The 23,289-nt window shown below is 41.2% G+C and overlaps 4 protein-coding genes and 3 long non-coding RNA genes across 8 annotated transcripts in view; 4 read left to right on the plus strand and 3 right to left on the minus strand.

Annotated features, from left to right (window-relative positions):
• The window catches only part of LOC135347382 (uncharacterized), a 124,305-nt gene that overhangs the window by 98,940 nt on the left and 2,076 nt on the right, over positions 1-23,289 (minus strand). Inside the window, exon 4 of the mRNA XM_064545347.1 lies at positions 22,220-22,361. Coding sequence (XP_064401417.1) covers positions 22,220-22,361 — 142 coding nt within the window. The remainder of the gene's footprint in view (positions 1-22,219; positions 22,362-23,289) is intronic.
• LOC135347281 (uncharacterized) overlaps positions 1-23,289 on the plus strand; it is an 81,504-nt gene that overhangs the window by 1,104 nt on the left and 57,111 nt on the right. The gene's annotated exons all lie outside the window — the stretch shown is intronic.
• On the minus strand, positions 1,518-3,750 carry LOC135347527 (uncharacterized). The gene is made up of 6 exons (XR_010398408.1): positions 3,191-3,750; positions 2,964-3,104; positions 2,708-2,888; positions 2,334-2,473; positions 1,834-1,937; positions 1,518-1,675 (listed from the first exon to the last, which is right to left on the minus strand). It is a non-coding gene; the product is annotated as an uncharacterized LOC135347527 (long non-coding RNA).
• LOC135347593 (uncharacterized) lies at positions 6,232-12,941 on the minus strand. Its single transcript, XR_010398474.1, has 4 exons — positions 12,857-12,941; positions 11,711-12,034; positions 8,769-8,880; positions 6,232-8,632 (listed from the first exon to the last, which is right to left on the minus strand). It is a non-coding gene; the product is annotated as an uncharacterized LOC135347593 (long non-coding RNA).
• On the plus strand, positions 9,893-10,526 carry LOC135347628 (uncharacterized). The gene is made up of 3 exons (XR_010398482.1): positions 9,893-10,047; positions 10,106-10,384; positions 10,431-10,526. It is a non-coding gene; the product is annotated as an uncharacterized LOC135347628 (long non-coding RNA).
• LOC135342821 (mucin-2-like) lies at positions 14,884-17,031 on the plus strand. The gene is made up of 7 exons (XM_064539677.1): positions 14,884-15,008; positions 15,104-15,415; positions 15,471-15,746; positions 15,808-15,990; positions 16,038-16,256; positions 16,454-16,711; positions 16,763-17,031. Exons 1-7 carry the CDS (start codon positions 14,954-14,956, stop codon positions 17,029-17,031), a joined length of 1,572 nt encoding a protein of 523 aa, XP_064395747.1. The 5' UTR covers positions 14,884-14,953.
• Positions 18,362-20,351, plus strand: LOC135347141 (mucin-2-like). Its single transcript, XM_064545036.1, has 6 exons — positions 18,362-18,551; positions 18,604-18,885; positions 18,971-19,147; positions 19,194-19,403; positions 19,463-19,666; positions 20,073-20,351. Exons 1-6 carry the CDS (start codon positions 18,410-18,412, stop codon positions 20,345-20,347), a joined length of 1,290 nt encoding a protein of 429 aa, XP_064401106.1. The 5' UTR covers positions 18,362-18,409; the 3' UTR covers positions 20,348-20,351.

A 23,289-nucleotide genomic window follows, 5' to 3' on the forward strand; every position in this document is an offset into this window, starting at 1 on the left:
TTGCAGTGGAGACAATGAAGTGAGAACCTCAACCTGTGGCAGTAGTGGATGGTCTCCTGACCCTGGGACCATTGACTGCAGCAGTCCGGTTACAGGTATATAATCTTAATCATAAATTTGTACATGCTTCTTTTCATTGGTGTCCTCATTAGATCCCCCAGTCACCTGTGGCTCTCCTGATGCACCATCTAGAGGTAGTGTGGACATCAGTGGTGGGACACCACCCTTCTCACTGGGTTCAGAGGTTACGTATCGCTGTGACGAGGGACTGTTCCCCTTTGATGTGAGGACCAGCACATGCACTGATGTGGGGGGTAGGGGAGAGTGGGTGGAGAATCCTGGGAGCTTGATGTGCAGGGAGAGACCAGGTGAAATGTAGTTGATCAGAACAAAATTTTACTGAGAAAAAATAATTTCTGTCTGCATGATCTGTCTACAATTGTATTCAATGGCAGGTCATATAATATTAGGTGCTCATGTTGAGCTGATGAGATACAAACATCTGTCATGTGCTATAGTCATAGTATAATCATAATTATGATACAGATATTTTCTGACCGTCCATATAATTATAGTCAACTGCACTGTACCTGTTGAGCCCTGCAACGGTGCTATAGTGGACCATGAGAGGTTGAATGAGACAGTGTTGGAGGGAATAGTGCTGACTTACCAGTGTGACAATGGACTCTCATTGACTGGACCCAACACCATTACTTGCACTAATGCTGGAGTCTGGAGCACTGAGCCTGAGGCAATCATGTGTGTACTTATGACTGAAGGTGATATATATATAGATGAGCTTTGTAATTGTTCGCTATTTATATATATACTACCGGTATCTCATCTCACAGTTTCTGCTGTCGCTTCCTTGTCCACTTCTGCAACTGTCGCTATCAGTGTGGTCATCACTTTCATTATCACTCTAGTCATTGGGTTCGTCACTGGACTGCTGGTGATGCATCTTCTCTCTCGTAAGAAAGCAGTGTACTTCCCAGCAACTAAAGGACAATCTAATGCAGGACCTACTGCACCAGCTGGTCCTGTTTATGAGGAGGTGTCACCCAAAGAGGAGATCGAACTCAACACAAACCAAGCATATGGACCAGTAGGACTGTAAAACTCATTCACTTTAATATTCAACGAGTTATAATTAATTGTGATCATTCTGGCATTTCATTTGTTCTACAGACTATCATGATAGACGCTATAGTGTTTTACCCTTCGTATATTATAATTATATAACTATACGTAGAGATTGTCTCAATATAATAATTTATATTGCATTCCCTAATACAGGCAGGAGGTTATTTTTTGCTGTAAATTTGTCATTATTATAACGTGGTGTTTTTGACTTCCTCAATCAGAAATAAATAAAGTGGTGTGGTTCCTTTGAAACAAGTGATCAAACTCGACAGTTATTATAACTACGCCTCGGTGTGGTGGTAGTATGTGCATTATACTCTAGCTTTCAGTATACTTATAATTCTATTGTTTTCTTTGCAACTTTCATTATAATATTCAGCATCAGATACGTAATATTATTCATTGAGAACAATGAAAACAATAGATGTGTACGTAGCACTGCATCTGTTCACATATTTAGCAAAGAGTAGTAAAGACAATTAAGATAATTTAATTATACAACTGCATGTTACTGTCAGACTTGTCCAGATTCCTACAGCAAATATAAATCACAGCACATAAAGTATTTGTAATTATTAATGAGTGGTGCAAGCTGCGCAGTGATATAATGCCTCTCGCCATGTTTTGCTTCTGTCACTCAAAAAGTGATTATAGAGACAGAAACTAGACATTACGCAATGCCGGACTCACATTGGATCGTGTTGTTCTATTCTCTCTCCGAGGATCATTCTCCCAAGCAGCTGACATAGTGAAGTGAGACAGTCCACTCCAGCAGACTAGGCATTGTCACAGCTCTGTGACGTGGGTGGAGGGAGGGGGAGTACATGTAGATAACTGGAGTATATACATTACCTATTAAACAATGGACACAAAAGTGTTTTGGAGCAAACGTTAACCTGTGCTATTGTAAATAATGTCTTCTATACAGCGTTGGAGCAACATTATTGAACACACTCAAAGAAAATGGATAACGAAACAGAAAGAGAGTATTAGAACAACATTGAACACATGCATGCACTCAAATAAATGTAGCGTAGTCACAGTGCAACACAAATACAAGCAATTAAATGTACTGTGGAATCCACTACTCTGTTTCAGTGAAGCACTGGTGTCTAAGAAATTTCAACCCACACACTATCACTATAAAACAACTGGAGAACTAGCTACTTTCGTATATCTACTCATCTCACCAGTTTGAGCAGTGTCTCCAGGAGGTTGATGTGTTTAGGGTAGTGTCTGTGTTGTAGTGTCTCAGCACAGAGGGGGAGGAGGGAGAACACTCGGTCACCACACCCACTTACACTACTCAGCTCTCCAGCAGGAGAAGGAACTGGAGGGGGTGTACAATGGGTTAAAACTACCATTATTATTATACGTACTCTACCTCAATGGACAACACACAACACTTGTGTCACTGGCTGATACAGTGACCACCACATTTATCTACCTACTATACAGCACATCTACAAAAGTGCACCTAATCCACATGTCACATCAATATACCTTTATCCCATACCACACTCTATCTCATCTCCACACACAACATACATGCACACACCCTCACCCCTCATTCTCTCCCACGGCTCTCCCGGCGTGTGATAGTGTGAGTCTATACATCCTCCTCTCCTCATTTTGGGAGCTAATGAACCACACGAGTACATCTGCTGGTCTGTATGAGTCGGGTCGTCATGGATACGATGTACCACCCCAAATACAGACGGTCCAGGATCAATACCATGCAGGAGCTGAGGAAGGGGGATGATGAACAATAGTAAAACAATTCAATCGTAAACACAATCATCAATAGCTAAGTGTATGACATCTTTCAGACAGCTGTTCAGGTAGTAACACAGTCGAAAGAGCTTTCAGCGCTCAATGTACAACAATATTGAAAGCCAAGCAGCAGCTCACAAGGTTAGAGAAAGAGACAGAGAAACTTTGAGTGCTGTACAAGTAATGAACTGAGCAAATAAATAAATATACAATCTTGACAGTACACCTCAAATTATCAGCACAGTCTATAGTCTGTACATGTACAGTGTCTCACCATAGGCCTTGGTAATACTGGTGAGAGCAGCAGCTGTAGTTACAGTGTGGTAACAGTTAGTTTTTCTTACTTTCACTCTTCTGGGAAGCATCCCAGGAAGTTACCACTGGTCAGACAGCTACATGTACAGGTAGGTGGCTAAAAAAATTAAGGGGCGGGATATGAACAGACTAAGAGTCGTCATGGAAACACTCCAACAACAGTACTAAAAAAAGTCAAAATCTACACTTTAATGACCAAAGATTTCACTGTATGCAAAAATCCCATCACCCACTCACCACTTTGTGGATGTTCTGCTCTGTTCATCCTCCAGGTCTCCTCAGTGAGAGTAGAGCCTCACTCTCAGCCACATAGTACCTAGGGGAGGGAGAAATAGTGAAATACAGTGGAACAATAAACAAAGAACCTTCAGAGAAAAGGGACACTGTACTGATAAGGAAAATGCTTCTGTGTCGTAAATATTAATAAACAATAGACAGTGCGAAATCATTCAACCAACATTCACATTCTGTACTATAGGGTGAGTAGATTTGGTAAAGAGGTTGTAATAAATAATAATAATAATAATAATAATAATAATAATAATAATGTTATAGTTATACTATTATGGTTTCTAGGGATTTAGGCAGTAAACCCACCAAGCACAAGGGCGTAGCCCGAGGGGCGAGGTGGTTTACACCAACCATGCAGTACGCACATTCTGTACTATATATAGGGTGGGTATAGATTTGGTTATAATCAGTAATTATGTTATACTTATTGTTCACTATAAAATTATCAGAATTTATGGCAGTAAAACTCCGAGGACGAGGGCAAAGCCCTGAGGCCAAGGATGGTTTACATCTGCTATAAATTAAAATGTAGTGGACAATAAGTGTTATATATATAGATCTACCCACTTGAATGAAAAGTACTTGCTACCTAAGCTACCTCACCTTGGATGTAACTATAGCTAACAGTCTCATAAACTACAAAAAATTTGTGCGTATAGCTTGAAGCCAGTGCTAAGCTTCTAGCTCGACGCACTAACTTTTCACTGAATGTCCAAGCAGTGAGCCCCACCCATCCTCCAGCCTTCCTGGTGTTTAGCGAGCCCCAACTATCTGTCCTGCCCTTGTCAGTCTAGTATAAAATCAGTGTGCCCTCAAGGCAAAGGAGTTTATGAGGAATGTGCTCTATATATAGGGCTGGGGTTTATGGTAGTTAAACCCCACCCAGTTGCTATGATACAGACCCCAAGTGGGGTATAATATAATATAATAATATAATAATAGGTGTCTTATACATGTGTATACTAAGAGAGAGGATGAACAATATAAGAAGGCTATAGGCTTATAACCGATTATGATAACGCAGTAATTTTTTATTCTAGAATAATGGCGAAAAATATTTGGTGCTATAATGACAGGCCTATAAGATGCATTATTGTGTACACTGTATGGTGATGTTAGTGTGTACACTGTATGGTGATGTTGGTGTGTACACTGTATGGTGATGTTGGTGTGTACACTGTATGGTGATGTTAGTGTATACACTGTATGGTGATATCGGTGTGTGTACATAAAAATAAGGTGTTAAGCAAACTATAGACACTTTCATGGACTGCTTTAACTGTAATAAGACGGTGGTTGAAATAATTCTAATAAGTTAAAACTTGTAGGCTATTTTCGAAAGCGACAAAAAACACTCTTTTCTAATCAATATAATCGTTGCTTTATAATTATAGCTTCACGATCATTCCCCATGTTATAATGAAGTCATTACGGTAAAAAGTTATTGTATCCGTTTTACCGCTGTGCACGTGCAATGAAGCTCAATGCACGGCTCTATGAGCATCTTGTTATAATTATATTAGTCTACGAAAACTGGAAGTGTAATTAAAAGAAGCTATAAATAAATTATCATAAAGGAAGTAAACAAGGAGGTTGTGTAAACCTTCTCACTGTCAAGAAATAATTTGAGATGACACTAATAGAGATAATAAAGCTCATTAGAGTTCTTCTGATTTGCTTTCTGGCTGGCTTCAGCACTGGTAAGACTGACTACTCAATTATAGATTTCCTTACATTGCTGCATGTTTCGTAAAGCACAATATTCAGTGAGTGTGGAGAGACCATGTCCAATGGAAACAGTCACTTTCACCTGCACTGCTCCTGGAGATTCCTTAATTGAGATGGTCACCATCAGATGTTACTAGCATCACTATCCTCTCCACCTTGAATGTACCAGTAATGCGATCAGGTTACACTGTAACACTGATTGCAGCCAATGACACTACATTAACATCTACTCTGTCAAGAACAGCAGAGAATGGGATCACTGTGTCCTGTGTTGAGCTTAGTATACCTACTCTGACCACTATAGGATCTTCAACAATCCGATTAGTTGGTGAGTTGCAGTTAGTGTCTCATCAATTGTCTGTATACACTAAGTTACATAGATCCACCAGGACCACCTTCCACAATAAGACACTCCATTCTGAGCAGCTCAGCTAATGAAGTCAGCGTATCTGTGCAGTGGGACCCTCCTACTGAGATTGGTGGTAGAGATGACCTCACCTACACAGTGACCGTCTCACCTCCGGCCCAGCTTTCTGCTACTGTCCTCACATCCACCTCTGTCACTGTGACTGCTCAATACAATGTGGACTACACTGTCAGTGTTGTGGCTACCAATTGTGCTGGGAACAGTACAACAGCTGGGTACAACTTTAGGATTGGTGAGTATTATTATTTTGACACAAATTGTCAACTCCTTCTCAGGTAAATGTCCTGTGTTGACCAACCCCATGAATGGAGCCTTTGGACCAGTCTCCAGCAGATTATCAGGATCCACAGTAACTATCCAGTGTGATGCTGGGTATGTGTCTGCTGTTACGATGGTGACATGTGAGGGTACACTGATGTGGAGTCCAGACCCTGAGGCTATTGAGTGTACATCACTAACCACACCTACTCCTACAACTCGTGAGTTAAGCTCTTGGTTGTAGGAAATTAATACAAAATATCTATGTTAATCATTACATTACACAGCTCCTCCAATAAACTGCACAGCTTCACTACCCTCACCACGGAATAGCATTATCAGTAATCATTCAGTACCAGCTATTCCCGGTACACAAGTTACCCTCCAGTGTGACGATGAACTGTTCCCTGAGGGAATAATGACTGCTACCTGTCTAGCTACAGGAAAGTGGGACGAGGAGATCGTCTGCAGAGGCAAGTGTATTCATTACTTGAATATACACTTGTAATAATACTTCTCTCTTGAACAACCTACAGCTGCTCCTTTTAGTTGTGCCAGCCTATCTGATGGGAGTCGATTTGATGCAGCTGTCTCCATCGGCGTTGTTGTCACAGCAGTTGTGTTCACAATCATTGGATTGTTGATAGGTCTCTTGATCATGTATTTGTTCATGCGTAAGAAGGCAGTATGCTCCCCAGCAGCTAAAGGACAAGCTAATGTTGGACCCACTACACCAGTTGGTCCTGTTTATGAGGAGGTGTCACCCAAAGAGGAGATTGAACTGAATACTAACCAGGCGTATGGACCAGTAGGATTGTGAAACTTCTGTTAATGTGCATGCTCAATCACGATTTTAACAACTGTAAACAGCAACATCTGTTCATTAAAAGCCACTACATCTTTTGTATTAAAAAAGAAGCTATATTAAACGAGTGGTGCGCTGTGCTAATGCCTCTCGCCATGTTTAGCTTCACTCAATTAAGGTATTAGAGTGTTATAATTATGTCATATAACACTCAAATACAAAGTATATACTAATACCTCTTCTATGATCATAATTATAATACGATTATAGAAGAGGTATTTGTATGCTTTGGATACTGTTAAGTTATTATTATGCCTCGGTGTGTATGTGCAAGCAAGGTATACGGCAGTGTGTGTTTGTATGTGTGCATGTGTGTATGTAGACTGCTACAGCTGCTCAAAGATCAATAAGCTGCAAGTAAGAGTTTCTATAGGGTTCTAGTAATGTTTTCATGGATTCTGATTCGGGGATTTCCAAAATAATGCTTCGTTCTCGAGTTATGCCTAATTTTGGAATGCCATTGCAGCCTTTCAGAAGAGTGCATGCGCAGCAAAAGTTGTCCATGGAGTGTTGCTACTCAGTAGTTAGCTCTGTACTAGAACGCTAGTTATTGGTAGCTGCAAGAGTGAGAAGAGAGCTGCAAGGCTCTATACACTGATGCAGCAGCCATAAAATTTGTACTTTTAGCATCCTTTAGCAACAATCATGATCAATCATTTTGATCCCACTCTAGATGCAAAAATATTCATCATGATAATCATATCACGTGTGTATTAGCAATATCAGCTAGTAGCTTTATGTTGGCACATCCACCGAGGCATCAGCACCAGCGGTGCTTTCATTATTGTTTGCAATTGTTGACAATGAATCCACACACAGTCAATAGAAGAGGTCCTGGAGCTTAATGTCAACAGAAATCTATTATCTGATGGCTTGGTAAACTAGAGCACTAATTTAAAAGTGCTAACCCTCAGCTGTTGACATGAATCTATACAAACTTGAAGCGTGTTACACAATAAATGCAGATGTATAATGTGTATATGTGTGTACATGCATGGACACAAAATGAGCTGTTTGAACGAACTAGACACTTTCATAGGCTGCTTTAACTGCTGTACTTGAAACTTTTAGGCGATCTTCGAAGGCGACAAACCAATTGATTTAATCGTTGCTTTATAAATTCACGATCATAATTATATTCCCCATAATGATAAACTAGTTACGGTAAAAAGTTATTGTATCCGTTTTGCTGCTGTGCGATGAAGCTCAACGCACAGGGTGAATGCTCTACTGAGCATTGTTATGAAAATTAATACTTCCCAACAGTATGTTATTTACACAGCTCCTCCAATGAACTGCACGGCTCCACTATCCTCTCCACAGAGTGGCACCATCAGTGATCATTCAGTACCTGCTCTTTCCGGTACACATGCAAGTGACATTCCAGTGTGATGATGGACTCTTCCCTGAGGCTGAGGGCATAATGACTGCCACCTGTCTAGCTATAGGAGAGTGGGATCAAAACCCAGTAGAGATCCTCTGCAGTGGCAAGTGTAGTCATTACTTAAAGTAATTATGCTTCTATATACCTTGAACCACTTATACAGCTGTTTCTTACAATTGCGCCAGCCTATCTGATGGGAGTCGATTTGATGGAGCTGTCTCCATCAGCGTGGTTGTCATGGCATTCTATTCACCGTCATTGAATTGTTGATGGGACTCTTGATAATGTATTTGTTCATGCATAAGAAGAATGTGTACTCCCCGTCAGCTAAAGAGCAAGATAATGTATAGGACCCACTGCACCAACTGGTCCTGTTTATGAGGAGGTGTCACCCATGCAGAGAGGAGATTGAACTGAATACCATAACCAGGCGTATGGACCTGTAGGACTGTGAAACTTCTGGTACTTTGTTAATGTACATGTAACATAATTTATAGAGCATGCATGTACTGCATCTGTTCATTATCAACAACTTAGAACAATGGCGTAAGTCATGTAGCTACGTATTATAGTCAAAGACTCACATTGGATCGTGTTGTTCTATTCTCCCTCTGAGGATCATTATCCCCAGCAGCTGACAGAGTGAAGTGAGACAGTCCACTCCAGCAGACTGCACCAGGGCATTGTCATATTGCTCTGGGGGTGGGTGAGGGGGATACATGTAATTAAGTGGAGTATATACAGATCTCGTTATTTATTGAAATAGCTTAAATGTAGTCACAGTACAATTACACAAATACAAGAAAATGTTATGTGGAATCTACTTAGAAAAGTTCTTGCAGTGTCAGCTTTTGAGGAAATTTAGGTGATCTAGCTGGCTAAGAAATATCAACCCACGCTATCGATAGTACAACAAACATCACTAAAGTAACTTTATAGACTTAGAGAGTATAGGGTCACCAGAGGACGTCCGACATGCGTGCATGAATAATTACAAGTGCTAATGTATTTTTTGGATCACACAATGACATCAATGCACTGAACTTATAGTGATTCGTGCACGCATGTCAGACCTTCTCTGGGGTCATACTGTAAGTATCCTTTATTCACCCATCTCACCAGTTTGAGCAGTGTCTCCATGAGGTTGTACAAGGTCTTCGCACACGCACGCACACGCACACGCACACGCACACACACACACACACACACACATTCTGAAGTATATATATTATATTATAGATTAGTCATTACAGTAAAAAGTTATTGTATCTGTTTTGCCTCTGTGTGCGTGCAATGAAGTTCAACGCACGGGGTGAATGCTCTATGAGCATCTTGTTAATTATTTGTCTACAAAAACTGGAAGTGTAATTAAAAAGAAGCTATGAATAAATTATCATAAAGGAAGTAAACAAGGAGGTTGTGTAAATATTCTCACTGTCAAGAAATAATTCGAGATGACACTAATAGAGATAATATTTTTTTTGATTTGCTTTCTGGCTGGCTTCAGCACTGGTAAGACTGACTATTCAATTATAGATTTCCTTACATTGCTGCATGTTTCATAAAGCCCAATATTCAGTGAGTATGGAGAGACCATGTCCAATGGAAACAGTCACTTTCACCTGCACCGCTGCTGGAGATTCCTTAAGATGAGAACCATCAGATGTGACTCGTATTCTTGTCCGCTCTGATCTCAATGTACCAATGACGTTATTTGGCTACACTGTGACACTGATTGCAGCCAATGACACTACATTAACATCTATACTCTGTCAAGAACAGCAGAGAATGGGATCACTGTGTCCTGTGTAGATCCTGAGCCTACTGCGGCCCTGATAGGATCTTCAATAATCCGTTTAGCTAGTGAGTAATGTTTTTTTTCTGTCTAGGCCATTGTACCATCATATTCGATTTCTTATAGATCCACCAGGACCACCTTCCATAATAAGACACTCCACTTTAAACACCTCAGCCAATGAAGTCAGTGTATCTGTACAGTGGAACCCTCCTACTGAGAATGGTGGTAGAGATGACCTCACCTACACAGTGACCATATCACCTCTGGCCCAGCTCTCTACTACTGTCCTCACATCCACCTCTGTCACAGTGACTGCTCAATACAATGTGGACTACACTGTCAGTGTTGTGGCTACCAACTGTGCTGGGAACAGTACGACTGCCGAGTACAGCTTTAGGATTGGTAAGTATTATCGTTTTGTACACACAGTTTCAACTGATCCTCTCAGGCAGCTGTCCTGTGTTGACCAACCCCATGAATGGAGCCTTTGGACCAGTCGCCAGCAGATTACCAGGATCCACAGTAACTATCCAGTGTGGCGATGGGTATGTATCTGCTGTTATGATGGTGACATGTGATAGTCAGCAGTTGTACTGTTCCCAGCACAATTGGTAGCCACAACAGGATCAATGGAGTGCAAGTAAGAGTTTCTATAGGCTTCTGGTAACATTTTCTTGGATTCTGATTCGTGGATTTAGTAATACTTCGTTCTCGAGTTATGCCTAGTTTTATTACTGGGAATGCCATTGAAGCCTTTTCAGAAGAATGCGTAGCACAATTTGTCCATGGAGTGTTGCTACTCTACTTATAGTAGTTACATGTAGCTCTGCTAAAATGCTCATCATGATAAATCATATCATATCATGTGTGTACGTATTAGCAATATTAGCTAGTAGCTTTATATTGACACAGCATCAGCACCCGCGGTACTGTTGTAATTGTTGACAATGAACTACACAGTCATTATAGAAGAGGGAAACAGAAGTCTATCTGATGGCTTGGTGAACTAGAGCATGAAGTGCTAACCCTCGACTACTGACATGAATCTATACAAACCTAAAGCGTGTTACACAATAAATGCAGATGTATGTATGAGGATAAAAGCTGGCTAGTAAACAGCACAAGTAACAAGAGCAATAAAATTAAAGGCATGCTGAAACTTTTGAGAAATGCGTTTTAGTGGTGCATGAGACATGCACTGTGGACTAGAATCACATCAAAGTCAGCAAAGAAACCTGGAATCTTGTGGCTCCTGATATGTTCTGGAGCTAAAGAAGCAACAAACTACAATTCTAGTTTTCTACTGTAGGGACCCTGTTCCATTGCTCCTGGTAAAGGATCACTTTAGCTGAAAATACGCACCACCTTGATTAAAGGCCACGCGTATATTCATAATACATGTACACGTGCAAGTGTGTTTTCATAATCGATTAATGACATCTGTTAATCCGGAAATTTCATATATTTGGATGGAGTCTGGTCTCGCTCTATACCGATTAGCGAGGGTCTACTGTATTAATTTTGCGTGCATCTCCCCATGCACTCTCTTTATGCAGTAAACGATAATTATTACCACCTCTGAGGCACTTCTCACACGTATAGATCATATAAACTAATGTCTAATATGTAATGACACAATATGCGATTTGACATGGATACATGCAGTCGTCCTAGGCTTTAAGTTGTTGGCCTACATGTAAGTCATGTAGATATTATTTAATGACTCACATTGGATTGTTTTGTTTTATTCTCCCTCTGAGGATCATTCTCCCCAGCAGCTGACATAGTGAGGTGAGACTCCAGCATATTGCACCAGACATTTGTGTGTGCATGTGCATGCATGTGTGTACATGTAAATACTGGAGTACATTATCAATGTTGAAATTGCAACAAAGTACACAAACAGAAAGTGTTTTGGAGCAAACTTGTATGATATTGTAAATATAATGGCTTCTAGAATCATAATAACCCACCAGTCCATGAAATATGGGGAGTCCAAGAACAGCTCGAGGTATCTCTTGAACACTCTCTTACCCAGCAACTTGGTAAACACTGGAAAATGTGGACAGAGAGAGAGAGAAAGTATTAGAGCAACATCGAACACATGCACTCAAGATACCGTAGTCACAGTACAACACAAAATAATTATTTTGTAACGTTCTATGGAATCCACTTTGAAAGTTTCTTACAGTGTCAGCTTTTGAGGACATTATAGTCTGTTTCAGTGAAGCACTAGTGTCTTATAAATGTCAACTCATACACTATCACTAAAGCAACTGGAGAGCTACTTTAATATCATCACCCACACTTGGATTGGTCAGTGTGCATGAAATATACAGGAAGTAGTCACGTTACTCTCCGCATACATCTGATGCACAGTATACCTACGTTCGATACTCTCTCTCTCTCTTAATTATGCTTTATTGCCTCAATTTACATCACACAACACATTCACAAGCTGTACTCGACACTTGGATCCTTGTGTGTCACTAGTAACCACCACATTTATACCACATGCACATGTACGAAAGTATACACACATCTATGTACATGATCAGTACACCTAATCTACACAACATCAACATACCTTTATCCCATACCCCACTACACTCTCAATCATATAGCATACCGTATAGCGCGAAATTTTCGAGGGGCTTAATTTTCGCGGATATCGTGAGTTCACGAAAAATTTTCTTTAATTAGAATTATCTGCGCTATAACGTTGCAAATATTAAAGGCATGGCTTCCGGTAAGCATGCAGTTCTTCCACGAACATTGTGCAACGAAATGCTTTTAGAGGCCATTCCACGAAATATAAGTGCCTCGAAAAGTTCGCACTATAATACGGTATAACATTGTGCTTGTTGTGTTTACCGTGTATAGAGTTGTTGTAAAGTTCCAATCTGGAGTTTTCCTCATGTCAAAAGTAAAGATTGTAACTGATGAACATTAATTTTGCAACTTAAGTTAATAGATCTAGTTTAATAATTATGGTATGCATGTGATGTGTAAAAGTTTATGGTGCAGTGGGGTATGGGATAAAGGTAACATAGCTTGAATGTGTGGTAGATAAATAATATGGTGGTAATGTGGTGGTCATTCATAAAATCTATAATTATATACGATAGAAGAGGAAGAAGGATTGGAAACGGAAGCGATTCACGTGATGTTTTACATTAAAGTCTACAAAGTGGCTCTGGGACCATCCGTGTATATGAATCACATGCCCCCTGGTATAATAGTATAAGGAAGAAAATAAGAGCGCTTCTTCATACTTGTCTATAGTACCTATAATATTTATCCCATACCCCACTACACCCTCAATCACATACATGTAGCATACTCACACTCCTCACCCTTCATTCTTCTCTCACGGCTCTCCTGGCTTGTGATAGTGTGAGTCCATACATCCTCCCCTCATTTTGGGGGTAAGTGAACCACACGAGTACATCTGCTGGTTTGTGTGGGCCGGGTCGTCATGGATACGATACATGCACCACCCCAAATACAGCCGGTCCAGTATCAATACCAGAGGAGCTGAGGAAGGGGGAGGAAGAACAGTAGTAAACTAATTCATGTAAGTTGCTTCTTAAAACACAATATCTAAGTCAAACACAAATCTTTCAGACAGCTGTTCAGGTAGTAACACAGCTCAATGTACAACATTATCAGTGGATGTAATCACTCTGTAATGGATGTAATGCCAGTAATCATTCCCTTTTTACAATGATTACTGCAATCAAACAGTGATAATTATTCATCCATTACATGCACCCATTGATTTGCATTACTCATTAGATAATGACATTGAATCATTAGACTTCTTACTTGGCTATGGGTCAAGTGTTAGGTAAAGATCATTAATGCCAAAAAAATTGTGGTGGCGGCACAGTGTGGCATTACATACCACGTAAGGCAGAAATTAAAGCTGTACGCTCACACTCATGCACTTGATGATCCGCCAGCTCCAGCAACTTCATCCATTGGTCAATATCACTTCAGTCAAGCAGCTGAGACAAAACAGACGGTAAAGATCCACTACACAATAAACATCGAGTGAGACAAGGGTACTAGTCTGATATAAAGGGTCATGCAATCTATACAACCAATTTGATGGGCATAAATATTAAATGATAATGATGACAGTAGAAAAAGACCTAGCTTGCAGGTATAGTCTACTGCTTTTCAAGGTCACCATCACTCCAGCTAGCCTCGATTCCAGGCAAGATATTTACTTTTATAATCAATTTCTAGTAGAAGTTGATTTGGTAAAGAGTGTTAACTAAGCATATGAAAAACAACATTGTTCACTTCTTAGCAATGGCAAAAACATATGCATGAATAAATCGAGTGACCAATAATTAGGCTGCTAATGACTATTACCACAAGCGTAAAACCACACATGATAATTGAGTAATTCGTTAAAAAGGAGTATGAGCTATTCCCCACTAATGAAAATGCCTATAAGCGTACAGCCAGAGGTTAGCTAATTATTAAAGAAAACATCACTAAGGCCATGCAGGCCAATTTTCCTTTAATAGAACGGAAGGTCTAAGAGAATAGGCTTGCATTTGGCATGCATAGATCAGATCCAATGACCACTCTACTACTAAAGGCCATCCCAGTGTATATAAACCCCTCTCCCTTTGCAAATAATGGTCGGAATGTGCTGAGGATCCTTGATGGTTTTCGACAGCCTCAAAGTACTCGTGCAACTTCAGGACGACACCTTCTATATCAGAACATGATGAGGTTGGTACCAAATTAAACTAATTTAAAACACAGTAGGTTGAGAGTGAGTCAACTGACAGTTTGTGTTAATTAATGTGTGGGTGGAAGTATGCATTAATTTTTGGCTTTCCTTGACTTCCTTAAAAGAGGTGTGTTCTTTTTAAATGCTATCTATTTACACTCTTATACTACGTCTAGTTCTAGATCTATTAGCCACTGTCTATATCTTGCAATCCTGCAATGCAAGTAAAAGCTTTTATTATTATCATTACTCAGTTGTTTGCTATTGCTGCAGGTAAGGACTTACTTTATATATATATATATATACTAGAGGTATAAATACTATATATATAATGTGTTGACTGCATGTATATAGCTATCATTGTTCAGCCACACTGACATCCACTCCCACTGTGGCCTGTCCTAATGACACTGTCACCTTCACCTGCACTCTACCTGGTAGCGCCATACGATGGACAGTGGCTCCTCCACAAGGCCAACTGTTCCTCATCACTTTGAGTACCAGTAACACTGAGGACATACGAGGTAATCCAGCGTTCCGTGGTGTTCTCACCGATACCAGGGAAAACCTCACTGCCACTCTCACTTCACTGTCTGAGGCATCCATTGTGGAAGGTACTATGGTGGAGTGTGTGGGATCACTTGGTTCACAAGAGAGTCCTCTCACTATCGCTGTGGCTGGTGAGTGGATCATGGAATGCATGTAGAGTTATATCTATAGTCAATATACTCACAGATCCACCCAGCCCTTCACTGAATCCAAGAGTGTCCTCCACTCAAAACCAACCCAACTCCTCCATTATCACTCTGGACTGGGACTCCCCCTCCTCTACTGGTGGTGTGTCCGTCATGTATGTCCTCACCATCTCCCCAACACCTCTCGCCGAGTCACCAGTCACCGTGGAGACAACCTCTGCACAGATCACTGTCCTATATAACATTCCTTACAATGTAACCATCAGAGCTGTCAACTGTGCTGGAATGAGTCAAGAAAGTCTAATTGTGGATCTTAGTAAGCCATTCCATGGCCGTAATTATTATAACACATGCATGTATATTGTACTCTTTCTCAGTTTTGTACCCCACACCGTCTACTGCTGCTGGTGTGACCATCACCAACACACCTCCTGTCACTATTGGTGGATCCATGCTCACTTTCACTTGCGGTGGACCCAATGAAGTGATAACCTCAACCTGTGGCAGTAGTGGGTGGTCTCCTGACCCTGGGACCTTCGACTGTGGCACCCCAGTTATAGGTATCATACATGGGCAACTAACTCTCTGTTGATCTCATGCATTATAGATCCCCCATCAGTCACCTGTGGCTCTCCAACTGCACCATCCAGAGGCAGTGTGGACATCAGTGGAGGGACACCACCCTTCTCACTGGGTTCAGAGGTCACCTTCCACTGTGATGAGGGACTGTTCCCCCCTAATGTGAGGACCAGCACATGCACTGATGTGGGGGGTAGGGGAGAGTGGGTGGAGAATCCCTGGAGCTTGGTGTGCAGGGATAGGCCAGGTGAAATGTAGCTGTTTAGAAGCTTGATTTTTCTGTCAAAAAAAATGTTTATGTGACTGCATGTGTATACAATTGTACCGCCTTTGTTCCACATTTTAGTATTCTGCAATGGCAGGTCATTAATGGGTGCTCATGTTGAGCTGATGAGATACAAAGATGTATACTCACAGTTATTTTCTGACCGTCCCTATATATAGTCAACTGCACTGTACCTGCTGAGCCGTGCAACGGTGCTATAGTGGACTATGAGAGGTTGAACGAGACAGTGTTGGAGGGAACAGTGTTGACTTACCAGTGTGACAATGGATTCTCACTGACTGGACCCAACACCATCACTTGCACTAATGCTGGAGTCTGGAGTACTAAGCCTGAGGCAATCGTGTGTGTACTTATGACTAATGCTGGAGTCTGGAGTACTAAGCCTGAGGCAATTGTGTGTGTACTTATGACTGAAGGTGATGATGAGCTTTGTAATATTGTATACTATCTACTATCTCATTTCACAGTTTCTACTATCGCTCCCTTGTTCTCCACTTCTGCAACTGTCGCTATCAGTGTGGTCATCACTTTCATTGTCACTCTAGTCATTGGATTCCTCACTGGACTCCTAGTGATGCATCTTTTCTCTCGTAAGAAGGCAGTGTACTTCCCGGCAACTGAAGGACAAGCTAACGCAGCGTCCACTACACCAGTTGGTCCTGTTTATGAGGAGGTATCACCCAAAGAGGACATTGAACTCAACACAAACCAGGCGTACGGACCATTAGGACTGTGACAGTTGTTCACTCTTAATTTTAATACAATAGCATTCAATAATGCGATCATTCTGGCATTTAGTTTGTTTATAGACCTATGTATAGACTCGCTATAGTTTAATATACATTTGTAGATAGTGTTAATTAATGCCTATATAATTCTAATACTAATCATAGATTGTCTCATGCAATGACATCTATATATATCCCTATGATTAATATACAGGTTATAATTATTTTTTGCTGTAAAACCTTATAATGTGGTTTTTCTGACTTCCTCAATCAGACTGAAATAGAATAAAGTGGTGTGTTTCTTTATGCCTATATGAACCAAGTGATCAAACTCGACAGTTATTATAATTATGGCTCGGTGTGTGTGGTAGTATGTGCATTACACCCTAGCTTTCAGCTATAAATATAATTGTTTTCCTTGCAACTTTCATTATTATTCATTGAGACAATGTAAACAATACATGTAGCACTGCATCTGTTCGCATAAACTGATGAACAAACAACAGCAATTAATTATACAACTGCATGTTACTGTTCTGTCAGACTTGTCCATCCTGCAGCAAAAATAAATCACACACAGTACAATAAGTATATTTGTAAGAAAAACAATTAATATTATTAACATGTGGTGCAAGCTGCGCTGTGCTAATGCCTCTCGCCATGTTTTTCTTCACTCAAAAAGTATTAGAGGGTACACAGGTAGGCTCGGGGAGTGGCTGAAGTGACTAAATTTAAATGTACATGCATATAGGTAAAGTCATCCTAAGCCTAAGCTTAATGAGCAGAGAATTGAGTTTATGCATGTGTTGGAGAAAGTTGTATGCAGTAAACTGCAAAGACTCACGTTTGATTGTGTTGTTCTCTTCTCCCTCCGAGGATCATAACACTTATAGTGTCCTAATTGATATTGAACAGCTCGATCAGCAAAACTTCAAAGGATAATCGCATTCATGACACTATAATATATATCCAATCTACCACAGAAACCAATATCAACATTGACAAGTTGACAGCACACTCCCGAGCTTCTAAAGCTGCTATTGCTAGCTAGGTACATCAACGCTCGCACCACAACATGGTTGAATTTTGGATTAAGATGGCCTTGATACTTCAAAGCCTGTTCAAAACGGCAAGTGCAAGTAAGAATACAGTGAGCAGTATTAAAACATGCAGTTTAATTAGCATATGCAGATTCTGCTTTGATGTCTAGCGCTGGTGATGGCTTGGCCTGCCCCACTATCTCAGTGGTATTCACCTGCTCTGTTAGTAGAAGTTCACTTTTATGGGAAGTGGATCCTCCACCTGCATGGCGTGATTACTGCGCAGTTGACACAAGTGGTGTCTTCTGCTTCTACTGAGCTATTACAAATAGGGGTAGAACGTTTCATGTTTCAAGCAGCTAGAACTGAATTTAGTAGTAATAGCCTCACCTCTACCCTCACCACAGTCACTGAGGTGTCCTTGCTGAACGGCACCGTTATGCATTGTATTGGAGAAGCAACAGAATCCCTAACGATCATTGTTGCAGGTGAGACATATTTATATAATAGTTTTAATTGAGTTCAACTGATCTCTTACAGAGCCACCCACTTCTCCATCAGCTCCAATGGTGGCTTCACAACAAAACCAAATCAGTTCCTCTATTATCACTCTGGAGTGGGACCCTCCCTCCTCTACTGGTGGAGTGTCTGTCAGCTATGTCCTCACCATCTCTCCAACACCTCTCTCCGGGTCACCAGTCACCGTGGAGACCACCTCAGCACAGATAACCGTCTCCTACAACACTCCCTACAATGTGACAATCAGAGCTGACAACTGTGCAGGATCGAGCAGTGATGTGATGGTGATGATTCCTTTTATTGGTTAGATATTACACATACTAGCTTCACTGTTGGCCGTTAGATATTAGCTTCTGCGAATCACTGTAATTTAATCTGCTGCATGCAGTTACCTGCCCCTCTAACACAACACCTGCGAATAGAGTGACCATTGTTGGTGCTCCTCCACTGCCTGCACTAGTAGGATCAACACTGAGCTTCACTTGCAATGGACAGACGGTATCAGCAACCTGTGAGAGTAATGGACGATGGTCACCTGACCCCGCCACATACGTCTGTCTCTCAGGTAGGTATATTCACTGTCATGACTGTATACTATAGTCTTTTCTCAGATCTCACCTGTGGCTCTCCTGCTGCACCATCCAATGGCAGTGTGGACGTCAGTGGTGGGACACCACCCTTCTCACTGGGTTCAGAAGTCACCTATCGCTGTGACGATGGACTGTTCCCCCTTGATGTGAGGACCAGCACATGCGCTGATGTGGGGGGTAGGGGAGAGTGGGTGGAGAATCCCGGGAGCTTGGTGTGCAGGGAGAGCCCAGGTGAGGCAGCCAATTCCATTTCTAGATCTTGTTTTTAAACTTTACTTCTTTATATGCAGCTAATTGCACAGTACCCAAGGAGCCCTCCAATGGAACTATAGTGAACTATGAGAGGTTGACTGAGACAGTGTTGGAGGGAACAGTGCTGACTTACCAGTGTGACAGTGGGCTCTCACTGACTGGACCCAACACCATCACTTGCACTAATGCTGGAGTCTGGAGCACTGGGCCTGACACCATCGTGTGTGTGTCACCAACTGAAGGTGAGGATAATTAACCCGAGGCTCGCAGGCGAACATGGGTTTTAGAAGTCTCTTGTTACCCGAGGCCATACCGCGGCCAGCGGGTATAGTAGTCCGTTGTCTGTTTACGTATTCTGAGTCTACTCACCTGGATATCATAGTTGTTTTGGAAGGCTTCTTCGCTGACTCTCTTATATAGTTTTGCTGTAAATCATTATTCTGGTTGTCTTCTGCATGACTATAATTATATAGACCTTAATTCGTGAATTGCTGCTATAGGTTTCCATGATACATTAAATTCTGCGGTTTTCCCAGAGCCTGTCACATAATGACATAATTTGTATAACAACACAGCTAGTACTCTGGTTGTGATATACTAGTGCTCTATAGTTGTTATCCCTATATAATTATTGCCAATCCTCCACAGCTCCGACTGTGACAGATGCTACCACACTATCAACTGGTGTAACTCTTGCCATCGGTGTTACTATTACTTTCGTTGCGTCTACTCTCCTTGGATTTCTCGCTGGACTCTTAGTGATGTATTCATTCACGCGTAAGAAGGCAGTGTACTACACAAGAAAAACAGCATTATCTGTTGTAGAGCCCACTAAACCAGTTGGTCCTGTTTATGAGGAGGTGTCACCCAAAGAGGAGATTGAGCTGAACACTAACCAGGCGTATGGACCACTAGGACTGTGAAACTTCGTGCTATTAATACTAATAGTAGATAATTATATAATTATTATTTTCTAGCCAGTATTATGTAGCTAGTGTTCATCTATAGATTGGTAATGATTTGTTTGAAAACAATAATTATAAACAATAATAATTATAGCACATTCATTAATAATATCAACAAAGAAACAAGTACACATTGTTCAGTTACTGTTCTGTCAACCTATATACAGTGAAAAGGAAGTGCATCAGTACATAAGAAAAATAAGCAATTGCAATGTACTTGTATAAGCTACACACATGTAGACAGTCTGCCATTACGCAAAGATTCACGTTGGATGGTGTTGTTACAGGGTGAGGTGAGACAGCTTGTCCATTCCAGCAGACTGTACCAGGCATTGTCACTGCTCTGTATAGGCACTCCTGCATGGTATAGGTGTGTGTGTGTGTGAGGGGGGAGGGAGACATGTAAACTAGAGCATTGAAGTGCAAACCCTCGGCTGGTAACATGTGATTATAAAGAAACCAGAAGAGTGGTATAATGCAGTGCATGTAGTAATGTATGTCTAGCAACTCAGGAGCAATAAAACAAACCAAACTGGCCGGAGGCATGCATGCTGAAACATTTAAGAACAGAGCTTTAGTGGTACATAAGACATGCACTGTGGACTAGGTCCTAGTCTAGGATCACAGTAAAGAAGCCTGGAGTCTTAGAGAAGTATGGCTGCTGGAGTAGGATCCCCATGCAGAGTCAGCTAACAGAGAATCAACAAACCAGTCACAATTCTAGCTTTCTATTGTAGTGACCCTTTTCCACTGTTCCTGGTACAGGATCACTTCAGCTGTAAATACGTAGGGTACCTCGAATAAAGGCCACGTACAGTTAGCTAGCTGCACCGTGCAAGTTCAAGCTTCTCGCTTTTATTCTACAACAAAACTGTAACATCGAAATCTGCCACTATTAACTTGTGTGTGGAGGCTATCCATGCTGTAGACACAGTGCTATGGCATCTAGGTGAGTAGACTCACCAAACAGACAAAGAAACCAACGTACTACTATACCTATGGCCGCCCACGCGCGCCTCGGGTAATAAGTGGAGTATGCAGATCTACAATGTACATTATCAAAACCGTATAGCGGGTATATTTCGAGGGTATAAATTTTCGCGGATGTGCCTTTAGAAAGATTTTTGCGGATTTAATTTTCGTGGAATAGCGCCTTTTTTGCAGCATGCATGCATGCATGGAATATTAAATTCACGGTTATAAATGTTCGCGGTTCATGCCTAATCCGCGGCGAAAACCACAAACATTTTTATACTCTCGAAATATACCCTCTATACGGTTTGAAATAGTTGTAGGAAACAAGGACACAAAGTGTTTTGGAGCATAATTATGGCTTCTACACATTCCTAACAACTTACCAGGATAGAGTTCAGGAATAGATCGACGTGTCTCTTGAACACTCTCTTACCCAGCGACTTGGCAAACACTTTAAAGCTGTGGGAGAAGAATGAGGGGTGAGGGTGTGTGATGTGTGTGGATATGCTATGTGATTGAGGGTGTAGTGGGGTATGGGATAAAGGTATGTTGTGTAGATTGGGTATACTTTGTACATGTGCATGTGGTATAAATATCCAACTGTGGACAGAGAGAGAGAGAAAGTGTTAGAGCAACATTGAACACATGCACTCAAGATACCGTATAGTCACAACACATAATACAACACAAATACTGTACCAAGCATTACATGTTCTGTGGAATGCACTTCTTACAGTGTCAACTTTTGAGGACATTAATCTGTTTTAGTGAAGAACTGGTGTCTAAGAAATTTCATCCCATACACTATCCCTAAAGAAACTGGAGAGCTACTTTCATATATCTTATTCATCTCACCAGTTTGAGCAGTGTCTCCAGGAGGTTGATGTGTTGAGGGTAGTGTCTGTGTTGTAGTGTCTCAGCACAGAGGGGGAGGAGGGAGGACACTCGGTCACCACACCCACTCACACCACTCAGCTCTCCAAGCACAATAATGAAACTGGAGAGGGGGGTACAAGATTAGTAAAACTGCCTCAATTTACATCACACAACACATTCACAAGCTGTACTCAACCTTGGATCCACTAGCTAGTGACCACCACATTTACATGTATACCACATGCACATGCAAAGTACCTTATCAAACACATCTTTGTACATGATCAGTACACCTAATCTACACAACATCAACATACCTTTATCCCATATATACCCCACTACACCCTCAATCACATAGCATATCCACACATATCACACACCCTCACTCTTCTCCCACAGCTCTCCCGGCTTGTGATAGTGTGAGTCCATACATCCTCCCCTCCTCATTTTGGGGTCACTGAACCACACCGGTACATCTGCTGGTCTGGGTTGTCATGATTACGATGCACCACGCCAAATACAGCCGGTCCATGATCAATATCAGAGGAGCTGAGGAATGGGGAGGAAGAACAGTAATTGAATTGCTTCTAATCCCAAAACGTATACTGCATGACTATAATTATACACATACTCAGGATCACCAGCCTCAGGAGTTCCTTTGCCATGCAGTTGATCCTATCTTACATGGTTTGCCAGCTCCTCTAGGTTAATTAATTGGTCTTCCAGAGTAATTAACTCTTCATCATCCATTAATAGTCAATCAAGCAAGCAAGCAGCTGCAATGAGACAAAACAGAGGGTAAAGATCCACTACACAATAAACATCAAGTGAGACAGGGATTTAGCTCTGATAAAGGGTCATGCAATCTATAACCATTATTTGATAGACATAAATGATAAAGGGTCATGCAATGTACATAATCATTACTGGTTGGCTGGTCTCTGGGAGGAACTCCCTCATAACCACGGAGGCTGACATACACAAAAAATGGTAGTGGGCTCATGTAAAGTGTATCTAGAAAGTGAAAGCACTAGCGAATGCAGTGATGT

Source organism: Halichondria panicea, chromosome 1 (genome assembly GCF_963675165.1).
Source record: "Halichondria panicea chromosome 1, odHalPani1.1, whole genome shotgun sequence".
Classification (NCBI taxonomy): Eukaryota; Metazoa; Porifera; class Demospongiae; order Suberitida; family Halichondriidae; genus Halichondria; species Halichondria panicea.

Excerpts from the sequence above, each read along its gene's own strand:
- LOC135342821 (XM_064539677.1), top strand. The coding sequence starts at position 14,954 with ATGCAAGTAAAAGCTTTTATTATTATCATTACTCAGTTGTTTGCTATT. Across the intron at positions 15,747-15,807 it reads AAGTCTAATTGTGGATCTTA|TTTTGTACCCCACACCGTCT; the intron begins GTAAGCCATTCC and ends ACTCTTTCTCAG. Across the intron at positions 16,257-16,453 it reads GGTGTGCAGGGATAGGCCAG|TCAACTGCACTGTACCTGCT; the intron begins GTGAAATGTAGC and ends CCCTATATATAG.
- LOC135347141 (XM_064545036.1), top strand. The coding sequence starts at position 18,410 with ATGTTTCAAGCAGCTAGAACTGAATTTAGTAGTAATAGCCTCACCTCT. Across the intron at positions 19,148-19,193 it reads CACATACGTCTGTCTCTCAG|ATCTCACCTGTGGCTCTCCT; the intron begins GTAGGTATATTC and ends GTCTTTTCTCAG. Across the intron at positions 19,404-19,462 it reads GGTGTGCAGGGAGAGCCCAG|CTAATTGCACAGTACCCAAG; the intron begins GTGAGGCAGCCA and ends CTTTATATGCAG.